This window comes from Nanorana parkeri, unplaced genomic scaffold, assembly GCF_000935625.1.
Source record: "Nanorana parkeri isolate BGI_ZX_2015 unplaced genomic scaffold, ASM93562v1 scaffold1432, whole genome shotgun sequence".
NCBI classification, from domain to species: Eukaryota; Metazoa; Chordata; class Amphibia; order Anura; family Dicroglossidae; genus Nanorana; species Nanorana parkeri.
In genome coordinates this window covers 325,118-341,302 of record NW_017307700.1, presented here as the reverse complement: position 1 = coordinate 341,302, position 16,185 = coordinate 325,118, and the positions used below count along the sequence as shown (strand labels likewise).

The 16,185-nt window shown below is 42.2% G+C and overlaps 1 protein-coding gene across 1 annotated transcript in view; it reads right to left on the bottom strand.

The window, feature by feature from the left end:
* Nucleotides 1–16,185, bottom strand: part of CUNH9orf84 (chromosome unknown C9orf84 homolog) — a 100,760-nt gene that overhangs the window by 7,722 nt on the left and 76,853 nt on the right. Inside the window, exon 22 of the mRNA XM_018569949.1 lies at nt 15,061–15,192. Coding sequence (XP_018425451.1) covers nt 15,061–15,192 — 132 coding nt within the window. The remainder of the gene's footprint in view (nt 1–15,060; nt 15,193–16,185) is intronic.

Sequence of the window (16,185 nt, the reverse complement as noted above, 5' to 3'; positions counted from 1 at the left end):
GATACAGTTTTGATGTCAAGTGTATGCAGGCTAAAGTACAGGAATGCATAGATTCCTGCGGTAGGAATGCCAGATTGTCCTATGTGAACGAGGCCTTACAGATATTTATAACATTTCAAAGAGATCACAGTACCTCCCCCCTCCCCAACAATGACTTTATCTAGCTTTCCTCCCAGAAGCATAATGCAATCTTTGCTCAGAAAGAAAATGCTTACCCAGAATTATGACTGGACTGAAATGCTGGTCCAGATAAGACACAACCAATATTGGTGCCTGTGCCGTTCTTGGCTGTGTCTATCTCATATGGATAAGCCCCCTTCTATTGACTATCACCACATGACTTGCTACAACATTGCTTACAAAATTACTGAAGGGGGGAAATGGGGAAAAGCTTCCTCCTTCATGCAGGAATCCCAAGGCATAATTCAAGATTCTCCTCATAGGCGTAGGCCTAGACAAAATGAATTGACTGGAGCTCAAGTATTGATTTTTAATTATAAAAACTTACAACTTATTTGGAAAAACTTCTACTGTTTCTGTATATTTAGACATGTTAGGAATTTTTAGAAGCTGACTTTAATTTACTGACAGGTCCACTTTAGGTCTTCTAGACAACAGCCAAGCAGAGACTTTACAAATCAAAGAAGAATTATGAGGCGAGTGATTCACTCAGCCTCATAATCTGAGCCGACCTGTGACAATGAAACTGTCACAGGTCGGCTCAGTAGATTGGGAAGTGAGCGAACACATACCGTCGGTCGCTCACTTCTCGATCTATCCCTGCAGAGAGCCGTGACACTCACAGCTCCCTGCAGGAATTCCCCCCTCCCCTCCAGCGCTGACTGGCGAAACGGACGGGGGAGGGGGTGGGCACAGCTGGCTCTGCCTCTGGATAGGCAGAGCCAGCTGTCAATCCCGCAGCTGGGTGGATCCAGACAGTATTGTCGGGATCAATCCCGGCTGCGGCGTCTCAGTATACCGCAAGCTGTAGCTCGCGGTATACTGAGCTTTGGGTCACGGGAGAACGCTAGTTTGTGTTCTCCCGTGACCCATAGGAAATCTATGGGGAAAAGCCCTGACCCCATAGTTCTCCTTTAAATGTATGTGGCACTGTTGCTACTTTAATGGGGCTTAGTTGTGTTACAAGGACAAGTGTAAAGGAAAGTCATACAATACTTAGACAGGTGACAAAGTATTCTAGGGTGACACCTAAGTAACTGCAGGCATCGCTTGCACTTGATAAGGTCGGTTTTTAAGCTGGTGGAATAAACTAAACTGTTGCCACTACAAGTTTGGTAAAGACCATCCAAATGTTTATCAGCACTACTAGAATATGTACTTTGCACAGATGAGTATGCACTAGATCAGTGGTTGTCAACCTATGTAACCTCGGGACCCACATTTGTCCTTTGTCATTAAGTCGCGACCCAAGTCGGACTGCACTGGAACGCACAGCATTGTGGTACTGTGCATTCCAATGTGGACGATTAAACTGTGGGCGGGAGGTGCGTTTGGGGTGCCGTTCAAATGAATGGCAACGCAATGCAACTTCCACACCAGAACTCGTAGCAGGTGGATTGCATGGTATAGTCCTTAATCGCACAGGACTATTCATTGCACTCCACATTGTCCTAGTGTGAACGGGCCCTCAAAAACACTGACAGACACACACAACCATAAACACAATCTCACACACTCACAGACATTCTCACACACATACACACTCCAAAGAAAAAAAATTACATCTTTTTTTAAGATGCACCCAGTCTCCTTACCTTACAAGAACTGGAGTGGATCCTCAGCCTGGGTCCAGTGTGGGCTGCTATGCTGCGACGGAGCTCCATCCATTTGTGCATTGCTTGTACAACTCCCTTGCGTGCCCTGTAGAGGTGCCGGGAGCCAGAATGTGACATCATTCCGGTCCAGGCATCTCTACAGAACATGCGAGGGAGCTGTAAGCAATGCATGTATGGATGGCGCTCTCTCGCAGCCATAGCCACAGCCCATCCCACCTCAAGCTGACACTCGGCACTGGGCAGCATATTTTAAATAGTTGCTTGGCACGAGAACTGACAGTGCTGCACTAGAGGGAGGCTGAGGAGCCTCTCACCTACAAAAATTTGAAGGCACACGGTGACCCACTGAACACGGGGTCGCGACCCACTTTTGGGTTACAACCCACTAGTTGAGAACCAAGGCACTAGACGACTCATTTTTGAAGTGCAGGCATGCACGATCCCTGCTTCATTACCTAGAGAGCCACTGACCTAGAACAAGTATTTGCATATCGGGTGTACCAGTAGTTAATATGCACTTCTTATTCCAGGTCAGTGACTACCGAATAGTGACAAAAATGACAGCCTTGGAGACTGTACTCAAAAAAAGGGTACGCAATAGCAGCTTCCATAGTCCTGTTCTGTCAGGTTATTTTTAATTGCGCAACTATGCAATTTTTACCTATTTATATATGAAGAGGGCTGAGAGAGGATTTAATTTTTACACAAATATAGGGAAAAGCTGTTTAAATGGATATCAAAATAAACAAAAACAATCTCTCTTTATTGTGGTGGCTTTGAAAAATCATGTAATCAGAAAAGAAGTAATTCAAGGCTAACTGGTCTAAGTTTGTTATTTATATATACGCAATATGTAGCGAGTGATAACTTAATCATGCATTTCCTAGGGAAAAAAGGTTTTGTCAAATTACCCTTGAATGTTGAAACATGCTAATAGCAACATTGCATGGAAAATTGCCATTATTTCAAATGCAGTTTCATCATATGATGACATTGCTTTTTAAAAGAAAAATAGGAATGTTCTTTGCGAAAATGACTTGCTTCTTAATATGACATATTTTACTTGAGACAGTGTGCTGCAGCTAAACAAGCCTCAGTATATTTTAAAAGGAAAACAACACATTACTCATTTTAGACCATTTAGAGTTCTTGACTCAGTCCATTTAGCAAGTTCTCTAGTTACAAATAATAGGCACAATGTTTTCAACTTTTTCCTCCCAGAGTGCAATTTAGAAATACCCTGAGCACAAAATTCTTGTTAAAAGACACCATTCTATATCCTGAAAGATTCTACTGCATAAATTGGCAGCATAGGCGCTGACCGTGCTTCATTTACATCCAGAAATCTTCAATAAGAAGCATCTCTTTAATCGGGAGCCTTTACAAGAAAGTGCGGTTTGCACAAAACACATCAGAGATTCATGTGATTTTTGATGTGCACTGCAACTACAGTTTAATATTTAAAGAGCAGATGTAGTGTGTAACCTTTCCTTAAATGAACACAATTCTTGATGTGTGTTTTTACATTTGTTTTTATAAAAGGAGAATAAAATAAGAAAATATCTGCACCCCAAATAATATTTTAGGTTGAGATGGGCTGAAGAGTAATGGATTCACATACAGTTTATGCATCCATTTATTTTTTTTGTAAAAAACAATTCTCAACAGAAATATTGAGCCAGGAAATCTAAACATAAAGTTACTGAAAAGAAAGCTTTCAATACTTTCCTATTCTGCCACTGATGTTCACTATTTTAACAGATACCGCTGGCTAAACATTTTTGTGCATCGGACACACTTCTAGGTGTGTTAAATACTTGGCTTCTCTCTACACCAGGGATGTCAAACTCAATTTAATCTTGGGCCACATCAACATTATGGTTGCCCTCAAAGGGCTGTTTGTATCTGTAAGACTATAGAAATGTATCTACTCTTTTCTATATTAAATAATTGCCTCTGCAATTAGAAGAAAGTAGAAGAAAAAAATGGCAATTAGTGTAATAGTGCGGACTCTCAAGTGGCTATGCAGATTCTTTGGTGGGCTATGTGGGGTCTATGGTGGGCTGTGTAGACTCTCAGGTGGGATATGTGGGGTCTATGGTGGGCTGTACGGACTCTCAGGTGGCTGTGCAGGTTCTATGGTGTGCTGTGTGGAATCTCAGGTAGCTGTGCAGGCTTTATGGTGGGCTATGCTGACTCTCAGGTGGCTGTGCAGGTTCTATGCTTGGCTGTGCAGACCCTCAGATGGGCTGTGCGGGGTCTATGCTGGGCTGTTGCGGTCTCACCATGGGTTCTGGTCAGTCAATGGACATCGTCATGACACTGCAACAATAGCCTTTAGAACAAACTTCAAATTTAAGTGGGCTGTGACAGACTCTCCTGATACTCCGCCTGGTATCTCCGCCAAATACTGCTTCCCTCCTCGGTACCTTCCCGGCCAGTATATACCCTCGTTGCCCCAAGAACTAGACAACACTAGTTTGGGGTAAAAATTATTTTCAAGCAGGACAAACAGTTATATAAGGGACAATCCCCCTTCATCAATAAACATGTATCACACCCAACCGAGAAGCAATAGGAACAGATAAAAACAACTTTCAAACCAAGTAGTAAACCCATAATGCACAGGGGCACGGAGAACGTTACCTTATCAGTCTCAGTGTCTGTTAGTGTCTTTGTGCCTGTGATCAGGAAGGTGAATGAGTCAGGCAGATGACAAAAGTATCCCAACATAGTTCCAGACGCTCCGGCTACATACCATATGCAACCCCCCCCTCATCACAAGCCCCATGTCACACCTCCCCCAAGTCTCTGGGTAATCCTGCTGTGAAGCTCCTGCAGCCCTTGTGTCCGTCACATGGGCAACCACTGCAATCAAATATCTGGGCACCCTCATTGCAGGGAACCTGAGGGATACCGTCACTTTGCATTTCCCACCCCTCCACAAAAAAGTGCGATCCTTACTACAAAAGTGGAATTCTGGCTGGTTCTCTTCATTTGGCCATTGCAACATCCTCAAAATGATCATACTACTGAAATGTCTTTATTTACTCACCTCGCCACACATTCATATCCTGCTATCATACCTTAAAACAGACAAATCAATATTTTCCCCATTCATGTGGGCCAGTAAATGACCCCACCTCAAGCTCTCAATTAATCAACCACCCTAAAGCACACCGTAATCCAGTGCTACTCAACATGTGCAAATACCATGCTGTTTGCCACTTAGAATAATAGACTGGTGCAGACAGAGTGACACCAAGCAATGGGTCGTACTGAAAAAAAAAAATTCCACTGAGTAAACTTCCATGGTGCTACCCATAAATCCTGACTGAAACCACATTCAACAATTGGACCCTCCTTCCAGACCAAATTCCAGGTCTTTCAGAATTATAATCTCTCCCTCACCCATTCTCCACTAAGCCCAATTCTCAGCAAGCCTAAGTTCGCTCTAGGCACAGTCGACGGCTTCTTACAGTATTTTTTAACAAATAACCTCTTTCAAGCATCCTGTTTCATTCACTTGGGACAGTGATTACACTGACGACTTTTGACATTTTCAAAGGGCCCCTTTAACCTCAGTCTATGGAAAGTTCTGCAACACTTTCTGTCTTCCCTACCTCCAACCAAGTCATTTTCTAGACCACTCACGCCCTTTGAAAAACTTATCACTGATCAAGGCCCATTAAAACACTAATTTTCCCAGGCTTCTCTCTCAATCGAAAGTAGGCCACATGGTCTTATTCCTCAAACACTGGGAGAAAAACTCACAAACTAGTCTCTCACTAGAACAATGCCAAAAAGTACTATACTTCCCTCCAAAACCCTCACTATGTACCAGATTCCAAGGAACTAACTACAAAACATTAACTTGATGGTACAGAACCCCAACAGTTCGATACAAATATTGCCTAGAATTATCTGACAAATGCTGGTGCTGCAATACTGACAAAGTCTCGATCCTTCATGTATTCTGGTCCAGTTCCAAACTAGACTACAGAAATCTCTCAAAAATTCACCTTTTTTATCATTACAGATGAAACGGCCTTCTTCCTGATACCCCACTCTAACATCCCCACTAAAGCTTACAATAGATCCAACTTTTGCCACCTTCTGAATGCTGCCAAGTCCTGTATTCCCCTGAAATATTGAGACCCATTTCCTCCCCCTATATCCCTAAGGCTATGTAAAGTAGGAGATCAGACAAACGGAGGACCTCATTCTCTCCTACCAAGACATACATGACATATACCATACAACATTGTTTTACTGCATCAACTTTTCATTCTCAGAGAAGAGCATAGCCCTTTTTCTTGGAAACACCTGATCCACTGCTCTGCACCCTAGTTCCCTCCTGAGGAATACTAAGCCCCTACTTTCCCCATTCCCCACCCCCTCTTCAGCTCCTGATCATCCCTCTTCTTTCCCCCCCTATTTTCTCTTTTCCTCTCCCACACTACTTCTTTCCACCTCACCTTTCACCTTCTGTCATCCCCACCCCTTATGACTACCCTGTTGTCCTAGAACACCTCTACCCCACCCCACTCACCTCCTTCCATCTCACCCTGTCTTAAACCTTCCTCCACCCAACAAACAATGGAAAAATGACCCAGATATGTGATCTCCTTTTCCCATGGACAGAGAGTCACAAAGCAAAATTGCATCAACAGGATGCCAAAATTAGTCTGCATTGTTGTATTGTTTACAATCCTTGTTATGTTGAATTGTATTCTGCACTTTATCTTGGAACAAAGGTGAAATGTTTTACCTTGTGTCAGATCCAAATGTACTTATTCTGATTCTCATAATAATAAAGAAAAATAATTTCCAAAAAAGGTAGTCTCTCTGGATCTTCAATCTAAAGTGTAATTTGTTATAAACTTTGCTAGCCAGTTATATTTTGTGCATTTAGAAACACATACAGTCTTTTCTTGAAACAATCAACAGAGTTGGCCAGAACTAGCTGCTGTGAAAGTCTATTTCACACTTTCACAGCTCTGACTGTAAAAAAGTCTCAGTGTATGCAGAAGTTAAACCTTTTTTTCGCCGTAGCGTAACAGCTTTGCAACAAGTTTACTATATAGACCATTTATGTATTTGAGGTCTTACTTATGCTTTTAGAGGGGCAAGATCATGTCTGCCCCTCTTGAGTCTACTGTATACCTATGTTGCTCTATAAACTGCAAATTAGCGTTGCATGCTGTTATTAACTCTTTGATCGAACAGAACACCCAGGCCCCTAATCACTGACTGACTCAGTTGGTCTTTTCCTATGCTGTATGATGCACAAATGTTTTTAGCATACAGTATATCTATCAATGTTACATCACATTTGCAGAGTAGTTGTCCAATCAAACAGTGCATCTGGGCCAGTGGTTCTCAACCTTTTTAGGGCCGGGACCCCTTGGTAACATTTGCCAAGTTGTGGTGACCCCCAAAGGTAAAATTTAGAGATGACGCGGCTGCTGCAGCGACATCTGGCAGCGTGGCGGGAGAACTGACACTGCTGCGCTAGGAGAGGGCCGAGGAGGACTCTCACCTTGCACAGCGACCCACAGGTTGAGAACCACTGATCTAGGCCAACTTGTAGGTCAGAGAAATATTGTAGGGACTTTATTCCACAGTATAGCTTTGTGTCATCTGCAAACGTAAACATTGTGGCTTTAATCCCAAATTCTATATAATGTATAAACAGGTTAAAAAGTAATGGTCCCAATGCTGGCCCTTGGGGTACTACACATTTTTAACTTTATTCCACATAATTAATTAATAAAAATAATAACAATGAACCCTTTTGTGACCTGAAGTCGTTAATGCCTAGATTAAGTTCCTTTAGTCTCATATTTTTAACTGCCCTTTTCTTATTGTTTGCCGCTTTGTTAACATTGGAAGTAAACCACAAAGTAATTATCTTCATACTTTTTCCACGTCAGTTACTCAAAGTACTAAAGAAAGAGGGTCATCATAATAGCCAGGCAACTAGCATCTTCAGAAAGTGATTAAAGTTTCGGGAGCTAATGTGCAAAGTGGCTGTATCTAGTGTTTCTCTTATAACATATATTTATTTTATGTGCAGCCCTACAGTCGTTCCAAAGTCCCTATCAATAAGTTAGTGTCCTAGATAAAATTGTAGTCTCCCTGATAACATGGAATTTGATAATGTGGCATTCACATTCCATTTTCCAAGTGATGAGTGCTTCTTATGGTTGGCTGGCCATATACCTACAGATTTTCGATTGAAAATTTGCATTGCTGCCAAGAACCCTCTTTCGATTCTAGCTCAAATAGCCGATCAAACATAGACCAATGTTGATCTTGATAATCATTCATTAGCAATACTAACTCATTAGTATTAGTATCACTAATTTTGGCAACTGACAGAACAGATTTTAGTTTGCGCATGTGCAGTGTTCTAGCTGCAATTTTTTTCGTACGAAAATGCCACTTATCCATCAATTTTTGTTTGATTCGAAAAAAAGTTTTCCAGCCTCACCCTTCGAGAAAATTTGAGCAGAAAAAACTGTTGGTGTCACATCAACTGTTTGACTATCGTTCGAAAAGACCATTCGTGGAAGATTTCCGAACGAGAATCAAAGAGTGTATTGGTACCTTTATACTTTATTGCTAATGAAGACCTACAAAGCCAAATCATCTACTGATTGTCTTAATCAATTGTCAGTTTGACAGTATTGCTTAAATGGACCAACCACTTATGCCTGCCCTAATATTTTGTTATTCAATTATGTTACAAACTGAGAAGGTAGTAGAGAAACATAGGGGTCTATTCACTAAGCTGCCGTAGGCAGCCGAGTGAATGATTGACCTAAAGCGAAGTGAGCCGAACGCTGTTCGGCTATTCACTTCAGGCTGGTACGGCTGATTTCAGCCGTATATTGGCTGAAATCAGCTGTACATCGGGTGGCTTCGGGTCAGAATGTTCGGCCGACCCGAAGTGCAGAAGGAGTTCGACTCCAACATCTGGATCGGCTAAGCGAACCTCCGGCAGGCTACTCGCTGCTGTTCGGTCTGTTCTTATAGATACCGAACAGCAGTGAGTTATTAGCCGAATGCCGCTGAGCGGCATTCGGCTCGGCTGTTCTGCTCAGTCCCTCTGTGGTACAGAGCAGAACAGAAAAATAGTTTAAAAAGTAGAAAAGAATAAATAGAAAACGATTGTGCGGAGCTAGCAGTGACAGCTAGCTCCACCCAACTGTTTTCTATTGGCCGGCGGTTCTGCTGCAGTCAAAAAAAACGAAAAAAGAAAACTCTCCTGGTCGCTTCGGGAGTCTCCCGCTCTGGCCGCCAAGGAGAGACACACTGATTTTTCTTTTTTTTTCTTTATTCTGACAATCCCGCCTTCTATTGTACCCACCCTCTGCTGCTGTCAATCAGTAGTGGTGGACCTGATGGAGAACTGCAGCAGAGGACGGGTGCAATGCTAGTTTGCTATTGCAAATTGAAATAGCCAATAGGAATCTAGCAATGCATTCCTATGGCCAAAAATGTATTTTAATTTTTTTCCATTCTGACACGGCTCCGTGTCAGAATAAAAAAAGAAAGAAATATCAGTGTTTCTCTCCTTGGCAACCGGGAGCAGTAGACTCCCGGAGTGCCAGGGAGAGTTTGCTGTCTGGAGATCAGTGTCCCTGGTTAGCTGGTAACCATTGAGGCTGATCTCTCTACAAGTAACATCACGGCTGGCTCCGCCCAGCTGCCAGAAGCAGGCTGTTGGCCGGCCAATGGCCGGCCGCTCGGCCAGCTTCGGCTTTCAGCGCAGCTCAGCCAAGCCGAGGCATATGCCTTCGGCTCGACTGAGCCGCTTGGCCAAGTTCGGGAGCTGTACGGGCTATAGTGAATAGCCGAAGGGGTCCTGGGGCCGAAGCAAGCGAAGGATCGGCTGAAGCTACAGCTAGATCCTTCGGCTGCTTCGTGAATAGACCCCATAATTATGGTAAATAATATGTTATTTGTGAACAAACAAATATCAGTTTCTATTTTTCTTTTATTCATTAGCAGCGAGCAGAGAAATTAATTCAAAGGTCATCATACAAGTCTATTCTGTATGTCATCCTGCTCATAGTAAAGTTTTAAATAATTTACTATTTTATGTTTAGCACTGAGCCAGATGTAAGAAATCAATTCCTAATTATGAGCCAAAATGACATTATACTGCTGTTGCTAAGCAACACACTACATGCCAGCATACTGCTAATGTCATCTTTATATATTGTTAAAACTGTGACTGGATAATGTTAGTAGCTTAATAAAGGTTTGGCACAGAATTAGAATGGTGGCACAACTAATTCACACAGCAAACTAACCCAGTAAAATAAAAGCATGTTACTGTAATTGTAGACAGCATAACAGTTAACATAAAACAACAGGACATGTTCTTAGGATTAATAAAAAGTCAGCAAGCATTTTGATCACCCAATTAAGTGCAAGAAATAATAATGTTAAAAAAATTCTAGCACCTGATTGTGTAGTCAAATGGAGCACAGCTTCACCTCATTCACTTTGGAAAACAGACATGCACTTTGCAAAGTGAACAGCCTCCTCTACTCCTTTAGTAAATCAACCCCACAGCATTAACTCTTCTTCACTCCATATCAGGCAGACAGCATAGAAAGTTATGAGCTCAAAAGATTTATGCCAGGTCCAACAAGTATTTTTTCAACTTATATAACGAATTGCCTTCAGTGTATTTATGAGACGAAAAGGGAGCATACAATATATTAGAAGTTCAATTTTAGAGTTTTTATGTACTTTAAGACCTTGGTTCTCAACTGGTGGGTCTTGACCTAAAAGTTGGTCACCGCATGCCTTCCACTGCACTAGGTGAGAGGCTCCTCAGCCTACCCCTAGCACAGCACTGTCAGTTCTCGTGCTGAGCAGCCATTCAGCTTTAGGTGAATTGCTCACAGCTCCCTCGTGTGACCGGGATGATATAAAATTCTGGCTTCCGGCACCTCTACAGGGAGTGCAAAGGAGCTGTACAAACAATGCACATATGGATGGAGCTCTGTTACAGCACATCAGCCCACACTGAACCCCTAAAAATGTTTTTGGGAGTGTGTATGTGTGTGTGAGATTGTGTCTGTGGATGTGTGTGTCTGTTTTTTTTGTATAATAAGTTTTTATTGAAAGAAATTTTCATACAAAAGTACAAAAAGTAGAATTACACCTAAACACACATTTAAGGGAAACAATCAGCCAAAGAGTGATCGCAATACATATAGCAGTACGTATTTCGCTCAACACACGAAACTTATCCTAAAATCCTGCATTAGCATAATAACCCTTGAGCCTAAACGGCTTGATTGCGGGGAGGTGGGAGGAAGACAGGGAAGGGTATGGGGGTTAACCGGGTGGAAGGGTAGGTGGGGTATAGGGGTGGGAAGTTGTAGGAACATTTCTCACATTACACATAATATATATGAACTATCATAAGTTATACATGGATTGTGCTGTTGCCCTCGTCGCCCATGACCTAGGTCTGTTCTGTGTTTGCTATTACAAAGGTTTTTTTTTTGTTTTGTTTTTTGTTGTTGTTTTTTTTTCCCCCCGTTCATTCCAGCCTATTCTCCGATTCCTCCACCCTGGTGAGAATATGTGAGAGATCTGCTCTCATGCTGGAAAGGTCCTGCTTGAGCGAAGTCTCCAGGACTTGGAACATATGAGCCAGGTCAGACTTCGTTGGGAGGTCTCTCATGGCGCCTGACACCTGCAGATCCTCCTGTACTGTAGCCGGGGAAGAAGCTTCCGATTCGCTAGTGGACCCCGGGGAGCCCGGAGACCGTGGCGTGGCCGGGAGAGTAAGGGCTTCAGATCGATCGGCGGGCGCCTGCCGCGTGGTAGGCCGCGCGGGGGTCTGTGAGGATCTCGTGTCCGCGATCAAGTACCTTTTCAAGATACCGGAGGCCGCCTTTTTCGAGCCAGATGAGCGTTGGCCGTTCCGTCCCATGGTCGTGGCTAGACGGATGATGGGTCAGGTGAAGATTCAGTCGTCTTACGGCAGTTTTTTGCGGGCTGAGATGGGAGCTCTGCTTAAGTGCGACCGTCCAGCGCCATGCGTAAGCCACGCCCCCCACCGGATGTGTGTGTCTGTTAGTATTTTCGTCGCAAACTACCACGCAATAGCACCTAGTGTTCATTCTTGTGTGGGAAGTGTGGGAGGTGCATCGTGTTGCAATTAATTTGCATTGCACCCCGAACACACCTCCCGCCCACAGTTTAATCGTTTGCACTGGAACATGCGGTACTGCAATGCCGTGTGTTCCAGTGTGGTAAGACTTAATGACCACAGACAAATGTGGGTCCTGAGGTTTTACAGGTTGAGAACCACTGGTTTAAGACATACCTCCCAACTGTCCCTCATTTGGAACCAAATCCCTCTGTCCCTCTTTCCCCCATAGCTGTCCCTCTTTTTGGTCTGATATACAGATATCTATTAAAATGTACTATTTAACTACAAGTTGTGTTATTCTTCACTAAAACTTTTATTAGATCTCCTAATTAACATTTTTACTATTCCAAACAGTCACTATAAAGGAACATTAAAAAAGAAAAAAACTATTCTGGGTTTTACCAAACCTTTTTTGCTATATACAGTAAATTCTTAATTGTCCACATTCCTGGGGGAGTGGCAGGGGCATGTCTATTGCCTAAATACATTGTGCTCTTTGTCTCATCTCAGAAAGGTGGAAGGTTGCTTTAAGGCTGGAAACCACATGTTATCACTGTCTCTTATTTCTGCCATTATGACAGGGTTATTTTTCTAAAATTGCATTGGAGTTGTGTTATTTGGTCAGTTCTTAGCATAGTCCCAGTTAGGCCCAGTTCACATCTGTGCGATCTGAGATCGAAGGGCGCTCCGTGTGGTTTCGTGCACGATCGTTACGCAATCCTGGAATCCTGCACAAACGCAAACCACACTTGCGGTGCCATTAATTTGGAATTGCACCCCAATTGAGGCTAGCAATCCTTGCAGTTGCGTGCCGCAGTTGTCATGCAAAAAGGTGCATAAGCCTTTTTGCTGTGGTTGACGCGCGGATATGACACCATTGAAATCAATAGGGACCACCCGGTTCCGTAAAGATGTTAACTGGGCCTCACAGTGTACCTATACCCATTTTGTTTTTTGCATTTTGGATAGAATAAGGAAAGGTTATAACCCCTGTCAGGCCTTACTTCTATCCCAGTTTCAGAGATTTCCACAATTTCTGTTCTGGGAACAGCCTTTTACCACATAGGATGTGAGGGAAAACCTGCAGCAGGGAAACAGACAACAATAAAAAGCTGACAGAGGTTCCAGCAATCCCTTATGTAACCTTAAAAAAAAAGTTGCTGTTAGTGAGATTTTCATTCAGGAACCTCTTCAGTGGAGCCTCCAACTGCAATAACACCTGACAGGAGTTATATTTCTTCCCCACTCTATCTAAAACTAAAAACAAATATATGGCTTTAGATGCACTTTAAAATGATACCCAGAACTGATTACTTTGCTTGAAATATTTTTGAGTTGCATTTTGCAACTGTTAAAGTTATGATCTTCAAAAACTGTCAAATGTTTGCTTTATGGCAGCAGATTTAGTATAGCAGTAAAATTTGAAGCATCTGCTGCTCTGTCCTTCATTTCACTGCAGGGAGCCTTTCATCTTTGGAATTAAATTGGCCATACATATAAAGATGTGCTTGGGGGCAATCAACCCACCTTACTGAGCAGTGAGTTTGAAGAAATTAGGAATCTGCTGTGAAGTTTAGTAGCTTTGTATTTTATATGGCTGACATGTGGAGGATTTTTTAATCTCTGAAAAAGAGGAATTTTGCATTGACGTGAAAATGGCATTGCACCATACATTTAAGATTAATATATGTCCCCAAATAGCAGGTAAGAAAATGCTAGTTAGCAAAACATGTTCTGTGATCTGATGAGCATCCAAAATCTTGGTACATATTTCCTGCAATTGTCGACTTAGCTCAAAGTTCCTGCTGCCCACCTTCCCTTCTCCATCTCACAATTCCATGTGGGGTTTTCAACAGCTAAGAGATATACACATATATAGCGTCGGCTTTCTGTAATCTCCTGCACTGCATTACCCAAATTGGAAGAAGGAGGAGCCCAACCTGTAAGCTAGCCAGGCTCTATTGCGTTGAAAGACTAACATGATGTTGTCACCCTATAGGTGGGCACACACCTTACGATTATCGGACGTCACTTTTCGTCCTATGATCGAACCGTCGTACGATTGTCGTACGGCGGCCCCATTATGCCACGATTATCATAAGGTTCAATTAGCCGTAATTAAACAAAAGCACCTGGACGAATTGCGGTAATCAACCGCACGTATTTTCGTTTGCACATGAGCAGTGTAGATCGTACGATTTTTGACGTACGGAAACGCCACTAACCTTGCAATAATCGTATGACCGGCCAAAGTTTTCGAACATGCTTGAAAGTTTTAAGTCGTACCATTGTACAGTATTTGCAGTTGCACACTGCCCACACACCTTGCGATTATCGGACGAAAAGTCGATCGCATACGATTATCGTCCGATAATCGTAAGGTGTGTGGCCACCTTATCACTGGGAGCTTAATAGCAGGAAGAAAGAGGAGATTGGAAAACCTAGTCAGTGTGGCAAAACTAATTTATTGCCCTCAACAGAAAGAGTGCATTGGAGACCAGGCTATATAAAGAGGATGCAACATATTTTCAAACATTTTCTTTATATATGCACATAAAATAGATCGGATTGGTGTAAATAATGTTATTATTCTGTGGTAATATTTTTGAACCCTGTTTCCATGTAAAATTTGTAATTATATATGTACATGGGGTTAGCCATATACTGTATGTCTGCTTACATGTGCAAGTTTTGTAGTGCTACACAGTGGAGTTGCTTTACTGCTACTTCCCAAAATGCTTTAAATTGTCTGACTCATTGAAAACAATGCATTCCCTGTGTGACATATCTTTTTTTTTCCATAAAGAAATGTTTATTGGATCAATAAACAAGAAAGTGTACAAAACATAACAGAGACGATCCAGTACTGTGTTCTTCTTAGCCTTTCAGTTTGTTCAAGAGCTCCTCACTAAAGTCAAAGTGTATAGCAAATGTTTTTTACTCTTACAGAAAGTTTTATCTACCTATAACTTTGGCCTAAATTTTTATTATCGTGTACACTAAGGATTAATAGTATCATTTGCAGCCTCTGGTGCTACACTAGTAGTTTTCAGTATTCTGTTATTTCAAACTGACCTCAGATAGAAGGATGGAAAGCCATGACCTGTCCAGCCACTTGTAGGGGTCACTTGCACTTAGCATGAGTGTGTGGTCTGCAATATGGCGAATAAGCAATCCAGTCTTATCTATTCCTGGAGATATAAAAGTCTGAACAAAAACATACACATGTATCATTAATTTTATCCATTTATTTCACTATGATTCTAACTATTATGAATCATTTTTAGCCCATAGGAGAAATGTTTATCAAATGAACAATATCCAACTGCCCTGTTAAAACAGGTTAAGAAGGAAAATTTCCTATGTGAGGTTAAACTTATGTTACACTTTGAGGAAATGTGATTCATTCTTATAACTTTATGATCACGGTCCAGCAATGAAACTTGCTTATACTGTATGTCATGTGAACAGTCTTAAGTTTTAGCATAATGGGTATTTAATTTAAAAAGCAGTAATGTAATTTAAACGTTTATAGGAAGCAACGTGGGTAATTTCAGGACAGATCATGCTTAGATTATGCATTAGGAAATATTGCATGAACTTTGTTTGTAACTTATGTGGCAGCAGGCAAATACAAATGTCTGGGTATAGCATGGATGGCAGATATGTATGGCCCATATTCAGGTGTAATACTGAAGTTCTTCAACTAGGGGAAGTGTTGAGAGGGCTGGAGACTTGGAAGTAACAAACACAGATGAAGCTAGCTGGCTCATTAGTGCCTCTATACAGAGGCGTAACTAGAAACATCAGGGCCCCGGTGCAAGAAACCATGAAGGTCCCTCCCAACCCCCCACCACCATGGGGCGGCACTATAAACAGGCACTGTTTGGTTAACATGAAGGCTGCTGAGGTCCCCAGCAAGCACGGGACCTCAGGCAGCGGCTTCAGTTTAAAAATTTAGTTCCAATATCTGCGTTTAGTATCAGGGGAATTTTCACGAGTAAGAGTACTCGTGAAAATGCCCAGTATTGGCACTGGTGCATCCCTACTTAATATAATGCATTGCTGGGACTTGTAGTCCTACATAGTTGGTGCTATTCTGCATTGCTGTATAATCATCATACAGCAATGCAGAATACCACCAGCTATGCAGGACTAAAAATCCCAGCAACACATTATAATGATAAATAAATACTACTA